Genomic DNA, 21,689 nt, shown 5'->3' on the forward strand with positions numbered 1-21,689 from the left:
TGTGGGTATGGGGGACAGCTTCTTTGCACTGAGAGCCTGCAGTGCCTCAGACTCAGTGCCAAGCCTTGGTGTGCTTATTGGTGCCATTGTTATCCTCACTTTATACACAAGGAAACTGAGGGAACAGAGAGGTTAATAAATTTGCCCAAGGACACACAGCTAGTAGGTAAAGAAGCGAGACTGAATCCAGATGGGCCACACCCCCAGCCTTTCCCTTTTCTCTGTAGCATTACGTGAATGCTGGGCCTGAGACTCATTGTAACTTACTTTGAAAGTCTCAGAACTGTGAATCTCTTCATTTGTTCTTAGAATGTCTGTGTCATTAAAGTCCTTTAATTTTTAAAAAACTCTTACTATCGCCTTAAGGAAATTGAAGTTTTAAATATGCATATGATTTCACTGCCCTAAGAGAATTCCTTTTTCTCTGTATTCCTTGCAATCTTTTTTCTTTCTGACACAGTTTTTACATAACTTGCACAGCAGGGTTGGCAATACAGTCCACTGGCCCAATGCTGCATGTTTTTGTAAACAAAGGCATTGGAACACAGCCATGCTGGCATTTACATATTGCCTGGGACTGTTTTCACACTACAACTGCAGATTCGAGTAGTTGTAACAGAGACCATCTGGCCGGCAGAACCTGAAATCCTTACTCTGATCCTTTCCAGAAAAAGTTTGCCACCCCGGGTCTAGAGTACGTACGGTTTTGCAGCCTGCTCTTTTTTAACTTTAGTCACAGTGTTATTCCATGGTGTTTCTGTAACGTTTCTCACTGTAAATGGCCCAGAATATTCCATGGAGTGGATGTCACATACTTTTCTTAACCATCTCCTGTTTGCTAAGACTGTTACTTGTATCTTTGGTGGGTTTTGTTTTCTCTCAGTAGAACTGTCACCTTTGCAAATGTGTTATTTGTTTAATAAAACATACAATGCCTACTGCTTACCAGCACTGTTCTAAGCACTTCATATCAGTATAACTCACTAAATCCTCAGATCACTGAGAAGTTCATGTGATCATCACTCCCATTTTACAGATGAGAAAGTCAAGTCAGAGGGATTAAATTCACTTGGCTAAGGCCACAGAGTTTTTCAGCAGCTAAGTGAGGCCTGAATGGGTTACTAGGTAGGATGGCTCTGGAGTCTTAACAGCTGTTAGGAAGTGTCCAGAAGAGACTGGCCTTTGTGACTCTTTGTGAGGGTGGGGTCCAGGACACTGACTCACCAGAGTGAGCCCCACCCTGCCCCACCCAGTACAGGCTTTCCACGTTACCCAGATTTGGTTATTCTCTCCTCTTCCTTGTTGCAAGTACAGTCATGTGACCACAAACTTTGTTTCTTTGTGACAAATGTCCCTGAAAAGAAGGCTGGCTGCTGATGCTGAAGGGAAAGTGCAGAACCTAAGAAAATGATGTCCCCTGGTCATAAAAATGCCACTTGGGCGGAATAAAGTAGACTGGGAGTTCTGCTTTGTGGCCAGACGGGTCCAGGGCTTGGTCAACTGTTAAATAAATGACAGATCTGCAAATGTTCTAGCTGAACTAAAAAAACCAGCAGCCAGGAAAATGCTGTATTACTGTCCAGCAAATGGAAATGGTCTAGGAAAGTTTGAGACACCCACCCCATGGAATATTCTGAAGCATTTATGATGAGAAATCTTAATGATTAACAGTGTAGTGTGGGGGGGGGGTGTTTGGGTGGGGAGGGGGGCTAGCTTATTTTCAGTCTTCCTCAAGTCAGGGGGTCTTCAGGAAGCTGCTGAGTCCTGCAGACCTCACCAGGAGAACAGACAGACAAAATGCTGCACAAGCTGTCAGGGGGCTCATGGCAGGGGGCCCAGCCCATCAGGGGGTCCCTACACGTTGTAGGAGGAGGCAGTTGAAATTCCCTGTTCCGCTGAGACCGTTTGATTCATGAATCTAGTGAGTGCAGGACCTGCGATTGGGTGGATTCCAGAATGTCTTCGGCGGAGACAGGTCAGGGGTGGGAGGAAGTGTTGAGAACGCTGAGCGCTGTGCCCACCTTCCAGGAGGGAAAAGGGAGGCTGAGCAGGTCATCTAAGAGCGCAGGGTCTGGCCGGCTCATTCCTAGATCTTCAGCACCGACCAGAGCGTCTGAAGCAAGTGGGTGCTGAACCAAGATCTGTCATGAAGGACACTGAGCATCTCCCACGCTCTGGAATGCAGGGAAATCAGGCCTGGTGTGGTTCTCCGTTGGAAGATAGGCCGAGCCCAGCCCTCTGCCTGGGTACACAGGGTCCTTTGAAGGCATGCCCTTGCTCTTTAGCTGGCCTGTCTGGGGGGAATGAGAAGGTACAAGGGAGCAGGGCTGCTCTCAGCCATCAGTTCCTGGAACCCCGGGAATCGGTATCCCTTTTCTAGTGTTTCACTTTGAGCCAACACCCAGGCTACAGGGGAGGCATTGCCAGGCCCATCAGCAGTGACTGTGCATGCCTCTTGGGCTTGTCCCCATCTCAGGCATGCTCCCTGCAGAGGGGCTGGCCCTGAACCCTGGCCTCTGCAGCCAGCGCAGTGTGTGATGGGAAATCCTGTTCTGACTCATGAAGGAACCCCCTTCGTTTGCCTTCCTGACTCACTTCCTCATTTTGCTGACCACTTGGTAGCATGGCACAGGCACTGGAGCCAGACAGGCCTGGCTGGCTCCCGACTCTGTGTCTCAGTAGCTGTCTGACAGGCAGGAGAGTTGGCCCCTCTGAGCCTCAGTTTCCCCGTCTGCAATGTGGCTGCCCCCTCTGCCTTGGTGGCTGGTGGGTAATGGACGCATAACGTCTGCCCAGTGCCCAGCCCACAGCATGTGGCTACATATGCAGGAACTTCTGTTGACATTTTCCCCAACCCACAAGCACCTCCTTGGTCATCTGATGGTCAAGACCCATGGTGGCCTTGATACCCCTTCGGGGCAATCATAGGGTCACAGATGAGCCTGGCATGGGGACAGGGTAGGAGCAGGCAGGACTCTTGGTACCCACCAAACAGCATGGCTGCAGTGTGTGGCTGGGTGCTTTGCCCAGAGAGGACCCCTAGAGACAAACTTCGAGTGCGCATGTTGGGAGGATGTGGGCTGCTTCCATAGCTAAGCAGATGCTTGCATGTTCAATCAGTTGTTGAGAAAAAGTCCTTTGACTTGAACTCTTGGCCCTTTTCTTAAAGAACAGAAGGATGCTTGAGGATTCCATGGCACTGTACAAGGCAGTCCCTAGCAGTCACCTAAGATGTCACGTGCGGGGAGCCAGCTTCTGCACAGTTGGTCAGATGCTGCCTTGGCTGCCTGTGGATCTGTTACTGACCTGAGCCTGCCACTCCCATCCTCACAGACCCTCACTGGCTCCCTATTGCCCACAGACTAAAGTCAGTGCACCGCTTTGAATCCCATGCCATCCAGGCCAGCCTGCCTCCCCAACACTGCTTCCTTCTGTGTCCCTTTCACAATTCCCAAGCCCACTCTGCAGCCTGAACTTGGCCTTGCACTTTCCCGCCTCCCAGGTTTTGCTCACCCTGGAGCATCCACCTGTCATGCCCTTTCCCACTTCTCATCTCATCCAGACCCTGCTCATCCTTTCCATCTCTCCCAGGGTGTCTCCTCCTCTGTGAGCCCTCCCTGGGTCCCCTAATCAGCATCATTGCTCCATTCTCTGCGTTCCAAGAGCTTCTTGTGTGCCTCTCCATTGGAGCCTATAACAGCTTCACAGTTCGTGATCATGCAGCCCATGAGTTGTAACCTGCAGGCCCACGCCTGGCTCAGCACTGGGCATGACCCTGGGCACATCTGGATGTTGAAGTCAAATGGTCTTGGATTTGACTCCTCATCTGCCAACTACTTGCTCTGAGACCTCAGGGTCCCCATGAACTTCTCCGTCTCACTGTTCTCATCTGTAAAATGGAAATGAATATTAAGACCCGACTCTCAGGTATAGAAAATATTTTTATTATTAACTCAGAAATGCTGTTGAATTGAATTGAGTAGCTTCTCACAGGCGAGGTTTTGTTCCTTATAGGAATTTCAAATACCAGATGATGTGTCCTTGAGTTGGAAACCCTGGTGCCCAAGGCTGAGTGCTTCTGAGGGCCTCACTTGGCTTTAGTGTCTGCTGAGACTGCCCAGGCACAGTCAACTGGCTTCCCACCGAGATGCCGTCACTGGAGGCCACACGTCACGCTCCCAGGCCAGCACTTTGCCCATGCCATTGGCTGCATTCAGCCTCTCTTTTGAGAGGAAGAGTTTGTTTTCTGTTTTTCTCATCATTTCATTCAAAACCTTCATGCCATTTGTAGAATGCTTGTAAAACCAGTTTGGAAGCCTTACTGGTGTCAGGCTCTTAGAGGCTATCTGGTTGAAATGGCTGGGTTGGCTGCAGCTCTGGAGGCCTGCAGACCCAGTTTCAAATCCCAGCTCCAGTTTTGGGCACCAGCAGTGACCAGTTCTGAGATTTTAAAGTCAAGTTATTATACTTCTCTGAGCCTTGGGTTCCTTATCTCTGCCATGGGGATGATGATAACCACCTTCAAAGTGGCCTTAAGTATCAGGTGTAGTGGATGCCTATAGAGGGAGGGGCATATAGACTGGCACCTGATTCGTGCTTGGTGATCGGCAGATACAGGTTCTACTTTTTGAAACAGATTTCAAGTGGTCCCTAAGCTTTCCAAACATCTATACAACATTGATAAGGGACAGGTTTCAGATCCCTGGAAGAAAGAACTTCCTTCTTGCCCTAATTATATGAAAATTAGGCTGTTTGGAAGCAGTAGTGAGACAGTCATACTGGAGGTGTGCAAGAGTCTTGGAGGCCTTTTGATGGGCTTATTTTAAGGAAATTAAAGCAAAGATAGGTACTTTGAATGTAGCTCCGTTTGAATGGCTCTCTTAGTTTTGGGCTTCTGATTGCTTCTTGGTTAAAAAAAAACAACTTTATTGAACTATAAGTCTACAACATACAATTCACACATTAAAGTGTACTATGTGATGCTATTTAGTGTATTCAAAGTTGTACAAACTTCACCCCAGTCATTTTCAGAACACTTTTGTTACCCCCAAAAGAAACCACACACCACTCCCATGCCCCTACCCCCAGCCCTAGGCAACCACTAATCCCCTTTCTGTCTATAGATTTGCCTGTTCATACATTTCAGATAAATGGAGTCATGCTCTATGTGGTCCTCTGAGCCTGCCTTCTTTCATTTGGCATGATGCTTTCAAGGTTCATCTGCACTGCAGCATCATCCCTACTCATTCCTTCTTATTGCTGAATAATATTTCATGGTATGGATATAACATCTTTTATTTATCCATTCATAATTTGATGGACATAAGGATTGTGTCCACTTTTTTGGCTATTATGAGCATTAGTGTGCAAATTTTTATGTGAACATATATGCTTTCCTTTCTTGGATATATACCTAGGAGTGGAATTGCTGGATCATACGGTGACTGTGTTGAATCATTTGAGGAACTTCCAGGCCGTTTTCAAAGTGGCTGCTTCATTTTATACTCTCATGAGCAGTGTCTGAAGGCCCCCCTGCTCCACATCTTCACCAGTACTTGGTGAGCATCTGTCTTTTTGAGTAACCAACCTAATGGCTGCGAAGTGGCATCTCATTTGGGTTTTAATTTACATTTCCCTGATGGTCAGTGATGTTGAGCATCTTTTCATGTGCTTGATGGGTATTTGTATGTACATCTTCTTGAAGAAATGTCTATTCAGGTCCTTTGTCCATCCATTTCTTTTTTTATTTTGGTATCATGAATCTACAATTACATGAGGAACATTATGTTTACTAGACTCCCCTCATCACCAAGTCCCCACCACATACCCCATTACAGTCACTGTCCATCAGTGCAGTAAGATGCTGTAGAATCACTACTTGTCTTCTCTGTGTTGCACAGCCCTCCCCGTGCCTCCCCCGACACATTATACATGCTAATCGTAATACCCCTTTCTTTTTCCCCCCACTTATCCCTCCCTTCTCACCCATCCTCCCCAGTCCCTTTCCCTTTGGTAACTGTTAGTCCATTCTTGGGTTCTGTGATTCTCCTGCTGTTTTGTTCCTTCAGTTTTTTCTTTGCTCTTATACTCCACATATGAGTGAAATCATATGGTACTTGTCTTTCTCTGCCTGGCTTATTTCACTGAGCATAATACCCTCTAGCTCCAGCTATGTTGCTGCAAATGGTAGGATTTGTTTTCTTCTTATGGCTGAATAATATTCCATTGTGTATATGTACCACATCTTCTTTATCCATTCATCTACTAATGGACGCTTAGGTTACTTTCATTTCTTGGCTATTGTAAATAGTGCTGCGATAAACATAGGGGTGCATCTGTCTTTTTCAAACTGGGCTGCTGCATTCTTAGGGTAAATTCCTAGAAGTGGAATTCCTGGGTCAAATGGTGTTTCGGTTTTGAACTTTTTGAGGAACCTCCATACTGCTTTCCACAATGGTTGAACTAATTTACATTCCCACCAGCAGTGCAGGAGGGTTCCCCTTTCTCCACAACCTCACCAACGTTTGTTGTTCTTTGTCTTTGGATGGTGGCCATCCTTACAGGTGTGAGGTGATATCTCATTGTGGTTTTAATTTGCATTTCTCTGATGACAAGTGATGTGGAGCATCTCTTCATGTGCCTGTTGGCCATCTGAATTTCTTCTTTAGAGAACTGTTTATTCAGCTCTCCTCTGCCCATCTCTTAATTGGATTATTTGCTTTTTGTTTGTTGAGGTGTGTGAGCTCTTTATATATTTTGGATGTCAACCCTTTATTGGATCTGTCATTTATGAATATATTCTCCCATACTGTAGGGTACCTTTTTGTTCTATTGATGGTGTCCTTTGCTGTACAGAAGCTTTTCAGCTTAATATAGTCCCACTTGTTCATTTTTGCTTTTGTGTCCCTTACCCAGGGAGATATGTTCATGAAGAAGTCACTCATGTTTATGTCCAAGAGATTTTTGCCTATGTTTTTTTCTAAGAGTTTTATGGTTTCATGACTTACATTCAGGTCTTTGATCCATTTCGAATTTGTTTTTGTGTATGGGGTTAGACAATGATCCAGTTTCATTCTGTTACATGTAGCTGTCCAGTTTTGCCAACACCAACTGTTGAAGAGGCTGTCATTTCCTCATTGTGTGTCCATGGCTCCTTTATCGTATATTAATTGACCATATATGTTTGGGTTAATGTCTGAAGTCTCTATTCTGTTCCACTGGTCTGTGGTTCTGTTCTTGTGTCAGTACCAAATTATCTTGATTACTGTGGCTTTGTAGTAGAGCTTGAAGTTGGGGAGTGAGATCCCCCCCACACTTTATTCTTCCTTCTCAGGATTGCTTTGGCTATTCAGGGTCTTTGGTGTTTCCATATGAATTTTTGAGCTATTTGTTCCAGTTCATTGAAGAATGTTGATGGTAATTTGATAGGGATCGCGTTGAATCTGTAGATTGCTTTTGCAGGATGGCCATTTTGACGATATTCTTCCTAGCCAGGAGCATGGGATGAGTTTCCATTTGTTAGTGACCTCTTTAATTTCTCTTAAGAGTGTCTTATAGTTTCAGGGTATAGGTTTTTCACTTCCTTGCTTAGGCTTATTCCTAGGTATTTTATTCTTTTTGATGCAATTGTGAATGGAATTGTTTTCCTGATTTCTCTTTCTATTAGTTCATTGTTAGTGTATAGGAAAGCCACAGATTTCTGTGTATTAATTTTGCTGCAACTTTGCTGAATTCTGGTATCAGTTCTAGTAGTTTTGGAGTGGAGTCTTTAGGGTTTTTTATGTACAATATCATGTCATCTGCAAATAGTGACAGTTTGATTTCTTCTTTACCAATCTGGATTCCTTGTATTTCTTTGTTTTGTCTAATTGCTGTGGCTAGGACCTCCAGTACTATGTTGAATAACAGTGGGGAGAGTGGGCATCCCTGTCTTGTTCCCGATCTTAGAGGAAAAGCTTTCAGCTTCTCACTGTTCAGTATGATGTTAGCTGTGGGTTTGTCATATATGGCCTTTATTATGTTGAGGTACTTGCCATCTATACCCATTTTGTTGAGAGTTTTTATCATGAATGGATGTTGAATTTTGTCGAATGCTTTTTCAGCATCTATGGAGATGATTACATGATTTTTATCCTTCTTTTTGTTTATGTGGTGGATGATGTTCATGGATACTCGAATGTTGTACCATCCTTGCATCCCTGAGATGAATCCCACTTGGTCGTTGTTTATGATCCTCTTGATGTATTTTTGAATTCGGTTTGCTAATATTTTGTTGAGTATTTTTGCATCTATGTTCATCAGGGATATTGGTCTGTAATTTTCTTTTTTGGTGGGTTCTTTGCCTGGTTTTGGTATTAGGGTGATGCTGGCTTCATTCCATCCATTTTTATAATTGGGTTTTGTCTTTATAGGTAAAAGTCCCTTACCAGATAAAAGATTCGCAATATTTTCTACCATTTTGTGGGTTTCTTTTTACTTTCTTGATGGTGTCTTTTGAAACACAAGTTTTGAATTTTGGTGATGTCCAATTTGTCTCTTTTTTTCTTTTCCTTATGGTTTTGGTATCATGTCTAAAGTACTGCCTAATCCAAGCTCTGGGAGATTTACACCTATGTTTCTCCTAAGAGTTTTATAGTTTTTATTCTTACAAGTTGGCCTTTGATCTATGTCGAGTTAATTTTTGCATGTGGTGTGAGGTAGGGGTCCTAGCCCATTCTTCTGTATGTGGACATCCAGCTGTCCCAGCACCATTTGTTGAAAAGACTATTCTTTTCCCATTGAATTGTCTTGGCACTCTTGTTGAAAATTGTCTATAAATATGACAGCTGATTGTTTCTTTGTGGGTCATTTTGGAGAAATATAATGCTTCCCTCAGAGGCACAGGATGTTTTTATATCAAGATGAGTCCTGGCCATAGCTCTGCCACTGAGCTGCTGCAAGGTCTTGGGTGAGTCTCTTTCCTAATCAAAGCCTCAGTCTTCCCATCTAGGAAATGACACAACTAAATAAGAGTATTCCTGAGAAGTAGTCCGATTGTTACATGCTGAGACTCAGGGAAGTTTCTGCAGAACATTTCATTGGCTGCTCTGTGGCTGTTGCATCGGAGGCCTAGCCCTGCAGCCTGAGATCTGGAGTCCGTCTCAAATCTGGGGGCAGTTTCCTCCTACCCCAGCCCTGCCTGTCCAAGAAGGTTTGTGTTGTGCTCATTTAGCACGCAGCCCTGCTGTCCTCCTCCATTTTTCCACCCTTGAGGGCGACAGTCCATTGGGAAGATAGACACAACAGTTATGGAGCTGAGTAGGGCATGCTGGCTGGTCTGTGTAGCAAGGTCCACAGTTCAAAGGGGTGGCTGGTAAAGCATGGCTTTGCTGATAGGGCCATAGGCCTGGCCTGAATGTGAGGACTGCTCTGGGCAGTATCTGAAGGATGGCAGGTGGAGCTGTGGAGGACAGCCACCAGAAAGGACTCTTCACAACTCTCCTGTCCTCCGTGCAGCAGCGGCTCTCACTTCACTCATATCTTTGGCTCTCCAACCAGCCCACGCATGCTGGCTGGCTAGGTCCCAAACTCTTGTCCACAGATAAGGTGCTGTGGTCAGCAGGAAGCCTCTGGGGCCGAACTGCCCAGTTCCAAGCCAAGCTTTGTGTGCTTTGGGGAAAGTTATTTAACATGTCTGTGTTCTGTTTCCTTATCTACAATATGGGGTTAATAAGAGAACCTACCTGACAGAGTGTTTGTTTCTGAAGTACTGTAAAGTGCCTTAGAAAATGGTGTGACACGAAGAGGGAGCTGCTGTTCAGGTCTCCAGACATTGCAGGTTGGAACTACAGGCTGGAACAATGTGGCCTTTACTCCAGCCACCATGCCTGCCCCACAATTGGTTACCGCAGCCTGTGACTCATACACTGTAACCTGGGAGCATGGTACAGTTAGCCGGTGGGTTGTCAGGACAGAAGATGATCAATGCAGTCGGGTGCATTTGGATAGAGCAGCATATTCGGCCCTTACTGACAGTGATTCTGTTGGGAAAAGTCACACCGTCAATCAGATTTGCCCCTTCTCTTTGCGACAGCCTCCCAATATATTATCACCCATCTTGGGTGATATCACTGGAAGTGGTGGAAATCAGGGGGCAATGATTGTTCCTACTTTACCAACGAGGTGACTGGGTTTTGGGAGCCAGTTGGTAATCCACAGCCTGCTCTGGACCCACATTCCCACATCCCATTCTGGGGCCCACTCTGTCCCCAACCCGAGTTAACAGTCTCTGCTGATGCCCACCCTCCCGCTCCCTGCCTCCTCGAGTGCCCCTGAGCCTGCAGTGTGTGTACGTCAGGGAACAGTGAGGCCAGAGAGATGCTTCCCTGGTTCTACACATCTACTTTTTAGCAGAATTAAATGGACAGTTATCAAGTATCTACTAAGTGCCAGTGGGGACGAATATAATTTTTTACATTTTCCAGGATTATCTATCTGTTCACAAATATTTGTGAGCACCTACTATGTGTCAGTGTCTGTCTCAGGTACCTTGATCAAGACAGCAGTGATCCAGATCAGTGAGGGCTGGGCCGGTGCAGCTCCCGTTCCAACAGGCTGATTGCTCAGTGGCTTGGCCTGCCAACTGGAAGGTTGTTGGTTTTCATGCCTGATGCTAGAAGGCCCCGTGTGGTGCAGGCATCTAGGTCCCTTTTGAACAACAGTGCCTTTCCAGCCTGTCTGGGACTGCAGGGGCATAGAATAGGCACCCCAGGGAACTGCTCTGTGGGAGTTCAGAGAGCCCCACCTGCAGGTGAGGGCCTCTCTTTTCTGTGTTCTCCTATGCTTGGCTGCTGGTTCAAGGTGCCTGGTTTGTACTCAGACAACTGCCTGTTCACAGAGTTGCAGACAGCGTCCTTGAAGTTGGAGCAGGTCCTGTTGATGGCGTGTCTCCTTGTCTCTCAGCTCCTCACTCCCTCAGCCTTCAGCCATCAGGTCTGATGCCAAGCCCGCCAGCAGCCTTACAGGGAGAGGGGCCTGGGCATTGCCTAGCATAGATCTGGGAGCCTGGTGGGGTTTCCTAAAGTACAAAAACCAATGAGATATCATTGCCCACCAATCAGAAGGGGCAAGATGAAAAAATCTGACCATGGGAGGATGTGCGGGAACCAGAATTCTTGCACACTGCCCACGGGAATGTAAAGTGGGGCAGCCACTTTGGAAAACAGTTCGGTAGTTTCTTAAAAGTGTAAACATACATTGACCATATGATCCAGCCCTTGCATGCTGACTATTTCTCCCAGGGAACCGAAAGCATATGTCCACACACAAGTGCTCAGAGCAGCTTTGTTTGTAATAGCAAAATACAACGGGTAAATGAATAAACAGCCTGTGGCCTACGCAGCCTGGAATCTTAGCAACCAGAAGGAATGAAGCTGTGACAGAGGCAACATCACAGATGTGTCCCACCGTCAGTGTGCTGAGTAAAAGTGACCAAACCCCTCAAAATAGAACAAACCCAAGGCTACATACTGTATCGTCCAGTTTACGTAGAAACCTTCAGAAAGTGCAAACTAACCTCAGCCCGGTAAGCGTACCCGTGGCTGCCTGGGATGGGGCGTGGAGAGGAGAGAGGGATTAGAATGGGGTCAGGAAAGTTTTGGGGTGATGATGGGCCCTTTTTGGGGTGTTGGCTTTATGGGTGTATGTGTCAAACTGTACAGTTTAAATATGTATTTATTATTTATTGGTTATGCCCTAATAAATCTGTTAAAAATGAAGGAAACCCCATCTGCAGCCAATTAGTCACTAAGATGAATCTGCCCCTGCCCTCCTGAGAACTCCTGTTGTTTGTGTCAACAAATATGAATGGTTAAATATGAGCAGCGTGGGTGCACTGCGGGGTCCCGCCCGGCCCGTGGCTTAAGAACCATGCCGTGCCTCCTCAGGCTCCAGGATTCCCCCCACGAGATGGACCAATAATCGCACCTACCTCCTTGGGTGCTTGGGAGGCGATATGGGAAAATCCAAGTGAAGAGCTTAGTAAAGGTGCAGTAGATGACAGCACGCACACGGCCTGGGGACCCCCGGAGGGGGCCGTTCCTGTGGGGGAGAGGCAGCTGGAAAGGTCCCCCTCTGAATGGCTCTGAGCTGCATCTAGGGAAGGAGAACAGGGAAGAGTCCGCTGAAGGAAGTGGGTGGGGGGGAAGGACCCGACAGACAGAACCAAGCAGGGGAGACAGCACCCCAGGCTAAGCTCCCAGAAGCACCCGCAGTGGCAAGGAGGGCCCAGGAGCAGCCCCGCGAGCTAGGACGGCAGGGCGCAGCGGGAGCGCCACCCCTGAGGGTCCCGAGGAGGACTGGCTTCCTCCTCCTGGCCAGGGTCTCAGATGGGGAACTGAGGAGGACGTCTGCAGAGATCACAAGTTCTAACAGAAGTTTAAAAATGTTTGTCAAATGAAAACAAAGGTTTAAAAAACCCCAATTTTGGTGCAAGGCTTTTGAATGGAAAGACATTTTCATCTAGTAGGAAGCTCTTGTTTCTGAAGTCCTCTTTGGTCGGAGTCCTGAGGGTCCGGGCATTCCGTGTTATTCTGGTCTGAGGGCTGCGGGAGGTGTGTGGCCAGGTCTGTGTGGTCATGCCGGTCACACCTGCTCCCTTGAGCAGCGCTGCGGGCAGCCTGGGAGGGGCGCTGGGTCTGCGGAGATGCTGGGGCAGGTGGGGCCATGTGTCTGTCCGGTCTGCTGGGTTCAGGAATGACTCCTGGGATCACTGCTCAGTGGGAAAGAGGAGGTGCAAGGCACTGGGGGCCTGGCATGTGCCTCTGACTGCCAGGGCCACTGAGAGAGGCCTGGAGGGGAGGCGTGGTGGTGTCTGTCACTGCCATGCCATCAAGGACACTGCATGGGTCACTTGGGAAGGAAGTTGGGGTCAGGTGCAGGAACCACTGCCAGCTACCATTAATCAGTGATGGAGAGCTGATTGGAAGTCCCTCCTATTGCACCTGTGAGAGCAGTTGCTGGCCCATTCCCCGTGTGGCTGCAATTGTAAAGTGGACCTTACATCCCTGTCACCAAGCACGGTTTCTTGCCTAGCCATTAACAAGCCCCTGGACAGATGGGGGTTATGGCACCCTGAAGTCTGTGAGGCTGTGGGACAGCCCCTTGACCTCTCCATGCCTGTGGTCGCCCCTATGGTGGGGTAGAGCCCAGTAATGGTTGCCAACTCTGGTTGCAGGGTTGTTGTAAGATTAAGTAAGATGGGGTAAGAGTTCCCATCCCTCTGTTTATGCACTTTGCTCTCAGAATCACCTTCTGCGAATGCCACATGAGAAAGTCACCCAGGGCCATCCTGAGGCTCTGAACACAGCCCCGAACAGAGACCTCTCTACCACACTGAACACAATAAGTAAACAAAAGACAGCGTTCCCAGGAGCCACTTGGAATTAACTCTGGGATTAAAACCAGCTGCCCGCTCATTTCCTGAAATTCCCTCTGTGTGTCTAAGAGCCGTGGAATGAGTAAGGATGGAAACTCTGCGGCAGGGCAAGAATGAGTCACGGGAAAGCCAAGCAAGTCACGGGAGGGGGAGGGCTCCCCATGCCAGGGCTCTGGGTCAGTTTGCAGCAGGCTGGCCGGGTAGGGGAGCCGGCACAGGCTGTAAATGCCTGTAGGGCCTGCCACGGGAGCTGGGCTTTACTTGGGTCTGAGTCCCGAATCCTTCTGGGCTCCAGAACAAAGTGCCAGTGGGCAGCTGGGTTGGCACAGGGCCGGCATGGCTGGGCACCGTATGACTGAGGCTGCCTGGCAACTGGGGCCTGTTTGTTGTCTCTGGCTGTAGATTGTTAAGCTGAGGCCCAGATTTATGCCTAGAGTTTTCTTCCTGGAAGTTAGATGCCCATCGAGGATGACCCACAGAGGCCGCTGCCCTGAGCTCCCTGCACAGTGTGGGCAGCCCTCAGTGAGGCTCTGAGGGTACAGGCTGGGATGCGGAAGCCCGGAGTCTCCCGTGTAAACTCAGGCCGTCCTGAGTTCAAGTCCTGCCCCTGCTACTTAAAGGCTCCCTGACTTGGGCAGTGTTCTTACTATTGTCGATTCTCGGTTTTCTCAGTTGTAAACTATGGGTGATAATAAGTGTCTCACTGGGTCTTTGCAGGATAAATAAGTTAACAGCTATACGCCCTTTATCACAGAGGCAGGCCCATGCAGAATGCCAGGTAGATGTCGGCTTACGGTCATGAGCTGTCATTCCCACATCCACCACTTTTGGTAAGCTACTGGCTTTGCTGAGACTCAGTTTCCATCTTTTAAAAATAGTACCAACGATGCCAGCCACAGAACTCTGTGAACCTGCCTTCGGCCCTCTGTGCTCGGGAGGGGTTTGGTATCTATCATGTGCTCCCTAATGGGCAGGATTCTTAGAGTGTGTGAATCACCGGATAGCAAACAGTATAATAGTATTTGCGTGTTCCCAGAGAAGTTGTTGAAGGGATTGAGGAAAGAGGCTGTCCCAGCCTGGTTCTTATGTGTTGTCTGCCCCTTACTGGTGGCACCACAGAGCCAAGCAGGGATCTCTGCCCTGCAGCCACAGCTTCCCAGGGCCCAGGAAAAGGAGTGGGGCGGGGAGGGGTGGGGAGGGGAGAAAACCCATCTAAGTCACTGACTCCCAGGGAACAGGGTTCTGAGCCCTGGTGGACAAGCTGGATTCCCAGTCAGCCCACCAGGTAATCCGTGTCAGGAGATTTGTGGGTGCCAGTACCCTGCTCCTGCTGCTCAGCGGCCCCCAGCCGGGTCGGGTAACATCACTCCCACCTTCATCCCTCCAGCCTTGTGGTAGAATTGGGGAGCTCTGGGTCCTATTTTGCCTCCTGGCAGCTGCTCAGCAGCTTCCCCACTGTGTAGCTGGGTCCGTCTGGCTGGGCTCACAGTGGATTCTCTCTACCGGTTGGACCCTGTACAATACAGGTCGCTGGGGCAGCCCTGTCAGGTGCCCTGGTGGGCGGTGGAGCTGAACTTGGTTTTGAAGGCAGTGTGTTCAGCAAGACAAACACAGGCTTTGGAAGCTGACAGAACCAGGTTCAAATCTTAGTGCTGCCCCGATGGCTCTGTCACGGGCCAGTCCTGTCTGTGACTGGAGGAGGAGGTGGCAGCCCCGCCCTCAGCGCCTGTTCCTGGGTAGGTGCCCCGTGAGTCCCCACAGCACCCTGAGAGGAAGAGGGGGAAGCTCAGCGAGGTTCCCTGCGAGTCAGCCGCAGGCCTTGCACCGTGGCAGCAATGTCAGCTCCTGTCTCTTCCCTGACTGGTCTTTTCTGTAAGTCTACGTCATGTTTTCCAGCACCTTCTGTCCACCACAGACCTCTTCGTGACATTTCCGCCCCAGTTCACCCTGCACCTTCCCTGTGACTCTAATTAAGATCTCCTTTTTTGAGGCAATGGCTCAGGCCTGGAGCTCAGATTCTGGAAGCTTCTCGGTCTTGCCCAGAGTACACTCTCACAGTCCACTCCTGGGAAGCCAGGTGTCCAGCCATGCCCATGGGTCTTGCCAGCCTCCTGGGGATTTGCCCGTCTCATGGGTCAGTGGCTTCTGACCAGGCTCCATCTGACCACATGCTCTGTCCTGACGGCTCCAGTGTCTCTGTGACCTGGTCTGTCTGTTGTCACAACAAAAAAGTCATCTTCAAGATGTCATTTCTGATAACCACACAGGATGCTGAAAACCAAGACAGTTTCATTTCTATTTCTGCCTGTGGACCAGCGTCCCCCCGAACCACAAGGAGCTGTACCCTTGTGCCCAGCCCTCTCACGGACTCCTCAGGGACACCCAGAGACTCACCCATGGGCCCTGCCTCCCGCCGCCTGCAGCCACACCCCAGGGCTGCTTTTTGGACTTGGAAATGGAAACAGCTTTTTTTTTAATTTTTAATACTGAGCACATTTTTTTTTTGCCAATATGTTTGGAAAATACACAGGTCCATTTTTTTATATTATGTTCACTCCACTAATCCAAGCAGGACAAACTTGTCAAAGATGAGACACCTGCCCTCCCAGAGAGGCACGCATTCCCCACTTTTTCCCATGACCTTCCCTTGGCCTCGGCCTCACGAGCTGCCTGTGTCTGCACTGACCCCCCAGCCTCTGCCGGCCCCTCTGTGAGTGCTACCCCACTCTACCTTCAGGAGACCAGCCTGAAGCTCAGAAGAAGTCATGTCACCCCACCTGAACCCTTGCTGGACTCCCTGTTGCCCCCAGGGACTGGCCCAGCTGCTACACCAGGCTTCTAAGAAGGCTCTGTCTGATCTGGTCCTTGTCTCCCCCCTGTCCGCATGCTCCAGCCTCGCTAAACCCCACTGTGCCTCAAGCCTGCCCCCCGCCCACAGCATGCAGCACTTCCCGCTCAGCCCACCTGCCCAGGCCAGGTGACAGTCCCTCCTTTGTGGCCACGCACAGGCGCTGCATTCCCCTCTCTCAAAGCCCACATTGGTCCCCCTCACGGGACAGGAAGCCCATGAAGCCAGAGCTCCACCTGGTTCCTCCAGGTCCTCAGCACTTGGCCCCTTAGCAGCTGGTGAGGTACACATAGGCATCAGTCTATAGCCAGTGACCCCCAGCCCAGCCCCAGGGCTTGGGACAGTTGGAGAGCCACTGTGTGTGTGTGGATTCAGGTTCCTAAGGAAGGAAAACCTTTCATCTGGCCTGAGGCATTCGGGGTAACAAGGAACCTCTTCCAAGCGTGGAGTGTGATCCAGGCGCTGGACGGAGGGTTTTTTCCATTAGTCAGATCTAAGTGCTACCACTATGCTGGGCTCTGAATGTTTGTGGGCCTCTAAAATTCACATGTTGAAACCCTAACCCTCAAAAATAATGGTGTTAGGAGGTGGGGCCTTTGGGTGGTTAGGGTCATGAAGGGGAAGCATCATTAATGAGATTAGTGCCCTTATAGGAGGGACCCCGAAGAGAGCCCTAGCCTCTTCCAGCTTGTGAGGACAGAGGAAGTCTGGGAGCCAGAAGAGGGCCCTCAGCTGACCATGCTGGCATCCTGATCTTGGACTTGCAGCCTCCAGAACTGTGAGAAATACATTTCTGTTATTTATAAGCTACCCGGTCTGTGGTATTTTGTTATAGCAAATGGTATAAAATAACCCATTTTCCAGATGAGGAGATGAAGATTCAGAGAGGTTCAGTGACTGGCCAGATGTCACACAGTTAGTGAATAATGGGGCAAAGACCCCCAGCACCAGTTCTAGGTCCTTCTGGGCTCAACACCTGCCCTATCCCAGGATATGTGCCTGTTGGCCACTGTGACTTCCTGAAGCTGCTGGTCGTAGCCTTGGACCTTCTAAGACAGAGGTCTGCAAACAATAGTCCATAGGCTACATTCGGCTAGTGGTCTGTTTTGGTACAACAAATGAACATAGAATGATTCTTATATTTTTAAAGGGTTGTAAAAGCAAAGAAAAATATGCAGTAGAGACTATATATAGCCTGCAAGGTCTAAAAATATTTACTACATGATCCTTTACAACAAAGTACATCCCCCTGCTAATGTAAAAGTCCCCTGGATCATCTCCCTCGGAAGTGCATGGGGAATAATTACACATGGCCCCAGGAGGCCACGCCCCTTGGCCCATCTTAAAGAGGGCACTGTGCTGGAAGTGGTGCTCTAAGCTGGCTGAGGAGGGGCTCCGTGGGGAAAGAAGGGGGCCAGAGCCCAGATCAGGCTGGTAGTCTGAGGGTGGAGGGTGGCCCCCCCAGGCCCAGCTTGGGGCCGGGCTTGGCCTGGCTTACAGATTTCAGCAATACTGTTACCCACAACCTCAGGGGTTCCTCTTCAACACTCACAGTGTACAGATGGGGAAACTGAGGTGCGGAGAGGTAAAGGCACTTGCTCAGAGTACATGTGAGGACTCCGAGTCCAGGGCCCTCTGTCCTACCTTCCCTGCCACCACTGGCCACTTAGGAAGGCCCAGCAGCCCGCTTCACCCCAGCTGCAGCCCAGCTGCTTTCTTTGCTCACTGGCTCCTTCCATCTGTTGGGGGAGTGTTGTTTGTTTTCCTTGGTGCTTGTTCCTGCTGCAACAAAGAACTGAAGGGCAGAGACGCAGCAGTGAAGCAGAGTGTAAGTTTTATTTAAAGTTATACACTTAAAGAGAGAGGAAGTGCGGGCAGCCTCAGAGAGGAGGGGCACCCTGAAAGGTTGAGAGAAAGTGTGGGTGACCTCAGGAAAGGCACGCTGAAAGATTGGGGGTTCCCCCTTTTAAGGATTTCTCAGGAATGTGACGTGTTGACATCACCGAAGGGCTGATGACTTCACTGCCAGCACTGGGGTGCAGCAGTGGGAAGGCATTGCCATGCATCCAGCTAAAGGGGGGATGGGCCTGCGCAGAAGCGAGATTGGTGGTCACAGGTGCTCTGGGGACCCCATGGCATGGCACTGCTCTGGGGAGGGGGCTTGCTTCCAGCAGAGGGCCAGAGGTTATGGCTGGCTGTGTCAGAGAGACGCTGCGTGCTAAGGACACATTTGCCATGGGTGATGGTTGTGAGGAGGTGGAGGAAGAAGCATGGCTAGAAACAGGGCCATGTGGGGGCTGGAAACGGGAAGACTGCGCTGCTGCAGATCTTCGCAGTGGAGCAGCGGCTAGCTGAATTTGTGTTGTAGAAAGCCCCCTCTGGCTGCCGCCTGGGGGAGGGAGGGGAAGAGTCCCAGAAGCTTATCTGAGTTCATGGAGGAGAGCTCCTTTCTTCAGAGGGGCAAGTGGCTGCCCCCAGCTCTCCCCACCCGGGTCTGTGCACCACCTCGCTCACCTGGCCGTGTGATCCTCTTGAGGCTTCCACCGCCACCCTGGCTTCCACAAAGGGGGGTCTGTGAGATTCGGTGATGGATGAGCTTTCGCTGAATGATTCTTAGGAGGTCGTCTGTCTTCCTGGTCTTTAAATCCACTGTGATGGGCTTTTCCTGAGCTGCTCATTTCATCTCTAACTTCAGACTTTTCAACTTGGGTAAGGAAACAGGCGCTCCTTTCCCTTGGCTGTTAGGAAGCTTAGAGCAGTATTCTCCCCCTAGCCCATGGACCAACAGGGAGCTACAGGTAGATGTTAGGGGCCAAGAACATGGACAGGACATAAACTGTATCTTACTGCTTAACCTGTAGCTGATAGTGATTCAGTTTCAGTTTAATTCGATTTCAAAATTACAGTAGTTATTAGACCCATTGTCAGATCTTGTGACTTAATGTGTCAATAAAGAAGTGTGTATATGTCATGAATTCAATTTTTAGTATTTTGATAACGGTGTTTTAATATGATCAGTTCCTTTGTAATTCTTTGCATTTTATTCTTGGCATTTAAGGCCTTTATTGTGGGAAAGGGTCCACAGGAAAAGTCAGGAGCTCTTTCCACTCCCCTCAAAACTGCCACGCCGGCTTGCAGCTCATCTCCTGCAAGGCCCCCTGTGTGTTCCCTCTGCTGCTTCTCCTGGGGTCTGCGGTGGTGCCTGCTGTTTGCTGCTGATTGGAGCATCAGGTCTAGCAAGGAGCATGTGCTCAGTTACTGTTTGTATCATTGAACTGGATTGAATTGGTTTGGCCCCAGTCTCTTGAATGCTGCCTGCAACCTTGCCCAGCCCATGGTAGTTAGGTCCCTTGGCTGAGGGTGATCCATGAACCTGAGGCCTGCCTGGGCCTGCCCCAACCTGCTGGACCCCTAGTGTTCTGTTTGACGTTCCTCAGGGTCTGCAAACCAGCACGCCTCCTAGATCCTGGGCACTTCCAGATGGAAGGGTTCTCTAAAACCTCACAGCCTTTTAGTGATTAAAGCTGTACTTCTCCAAGGTCCTGTCATCTGAAACTCTGGAAGATTCCTCGCTGCCCCTCCCATTCCTTGTTTTGTAAAAATACGCATAAAAGCCAAGCTTCTGGAAGCCAATCAAGTCACATGCTAGAGAGGAGATTAAAGCCACAATGAACCAGTTTACACGCCTGCATATTCTAATGTGCTTTCAAACAAAGTATTTAAAGATGGGGAGTGGCTGCAGGGAACATATTAAGTTGTCAGAAATGAAAACAGCTCTGAGAGGAAAACAACAGGATGGGATCCTGAGCTGTGTGCCCAGGTCCCAGAGCAAAGCTCCCTCCCCAGCCTAGATGGCCTCCTTCCCCATGTGCGTATCTCACGGTCTGTGTCCTGCAGTCTGATGGCAGAGCCCGCCTGGTGCAGGGCCTGGGGAGATGCCCACATTCTCAGTCAACACTCATTGAACAGCCAACTGATGACTGAGAAGAAAGGGCCAGCAAACAATTCAGCCAGTTAAGAAACTGATGTTTTGTTTTGTTTTGTTTTAAGAAACTAATGTTTTTAAAAAAGTTATGATTGCCTTTTTTGGAAAATTCACAGTGCCTAAGAGGAAAAATAAGAAAACTGACAAACTTCCAATTGTGCTTGTACCAATCACAGACAATTGTCCTTAACCAAGTGGCCTCCCAGGGCACCACGCCGGAAAAGAAGGCCTGAGGGCCCGTGGGGTGTGGCCTCGGCCACGTCTCTCCCCACCCCCGTGTTCCAATTCAATCTCATGGGTGTGTAATGGCGAGACTTCCAACCTTTTTCTATGAGCATAGTTTTTGTGCTTGTTTATCTTTTATTAATTATAGGGTTGTGACTACTAAATATGCGATTTTGTATCTTTTTTTGGTGTTACCATTATATCCTAAGAATTCTCCATCACAAGTTCATTTTAAGCATACTTCCTGTTGGCTGCATAATAGTCTGAAGTGCAAGTATACCATGCTTTACTTAACTAAGCCCCTATTACTGGGCATTTGGGTTGTTTCTAGCTTTGCCAGTTTAATTAATGCTGTGGTTGGTTTTTGGTGCATTGAACTTTATGCCAGCTTTGGGTGAGTGTCAACATTGGTGGAGGATTTACTCTGTGCAAGGCATCATGGAAGATTGGAGGCTAAGCTAGGCACAATCCCTTCACATAAGATGCAGATATAAATAACTTTAATCCAAAGTAGGTTACAGTTGCCATAAGCAGACAGCTAGAACTGGAATACAGAAGAGTTTGGCCTGGGCTTAATGGGATTTTAAGAAAATTACACGAGAAAATCTGAGACGTGGGTCCACAGGTACAAGGTAATGGTAAAGGGGGCAGAGCTAGTGTCACAGGGCTGGTTTAGCTGGGAGACCTATGCCAGCAGGCAGCTGTCACTTGAGGCAGGCGTAGCAGCGGGTCCCATCTTAAGTGCTAAGTCAGTTGATTGTCAGTGATTGCCGTGACACAGGCCACAAGATACCTGATGAATGTGGCCGTCCCCAGCCCGAGATGTTAATTTCAGGTGAGGTTCAGGGGTTTGCACCAGCTTGACCAATGCCAAAAATTGTGTTTCTTAGATTGAGGTTTTTTGACCCACTCAGATGAAGATTCATTATCTGTCCCAGACAGGTCACACTGTGTTTTGGGGTCCTCCTTGGGAGGGGCTTCAACCCAGGAGACAAAGAGACTTGCCGCTGAGTCCAAGGAGGGGGAAGAGGGAAAGGGAAGCAGTGAGGCCAGAGTCCGCCAGCCTAGTGCCCTGGGCTGCTCCCTGCTCAGCCGCGGAGAGGCCGGACCTGTTCTCCTTCCTGCCTACTTCCTGTCCTGTGGCCCTTTCACAGACCCAACCGCCTATAGCTCTGCTGCCCAGGTCGGAGCACCAGGAGGGGTGTTGGTGGGGGGTG

At 49.1% G+C, this 21,689-nt stretch overlaps 1 protein-coding gene across 8 annotated transcripts in view; it reads left to right on the forward strand.

The window, feature by feature from the left end:
- Positions 1 to 21,689, forward strand: part of SYNE3 (spectrin repeat containing nuclear envelope family member 3) — a 105,329-nt gene that overhangs the window by 14,998 nt on the left and 68,642 nt on the right. For 2 of the 8 annotated variants that reach the window (XM_073241895.1, XM_073241892.1), the window contains exon 1: positions 20,442 to 20,545. The exons of 1 other annotated variant lie outside the window; for it this stretch is intronic. In XM_073241895.1, coding sequence (XP_073097996.1) covers positions 20,542 to 20,545 — 4 coding nt within the window. In that variant the 5' untranslated portion in view covers positions 20,442 to 20,541. Of the gene's footprint in view, positions 1 to 16,915; positions 17,041 to 20,441; positions 20,546 to 21,442; positions 21,656 to 21,689 lie in introns of those variants that run through there. 5 more of the 8 variants (XM_073241893.1, XM_073241899.1, XM_073241898.1 and 2 more) reach the window with 5 other exon arrangements.

Source organism: Manis javanica, chromosome 8 (genome assembly GCF_040802235.1).
Source record: "Manis javanica isolate MJ-LG chromosome 8, MJ_LKY, whole genome shotgun sequence".
NCBI lineage: Eukaryota > Metazoa > Chordata > Mammalia > Pholidota > Manidae > Manis > Manis javanica.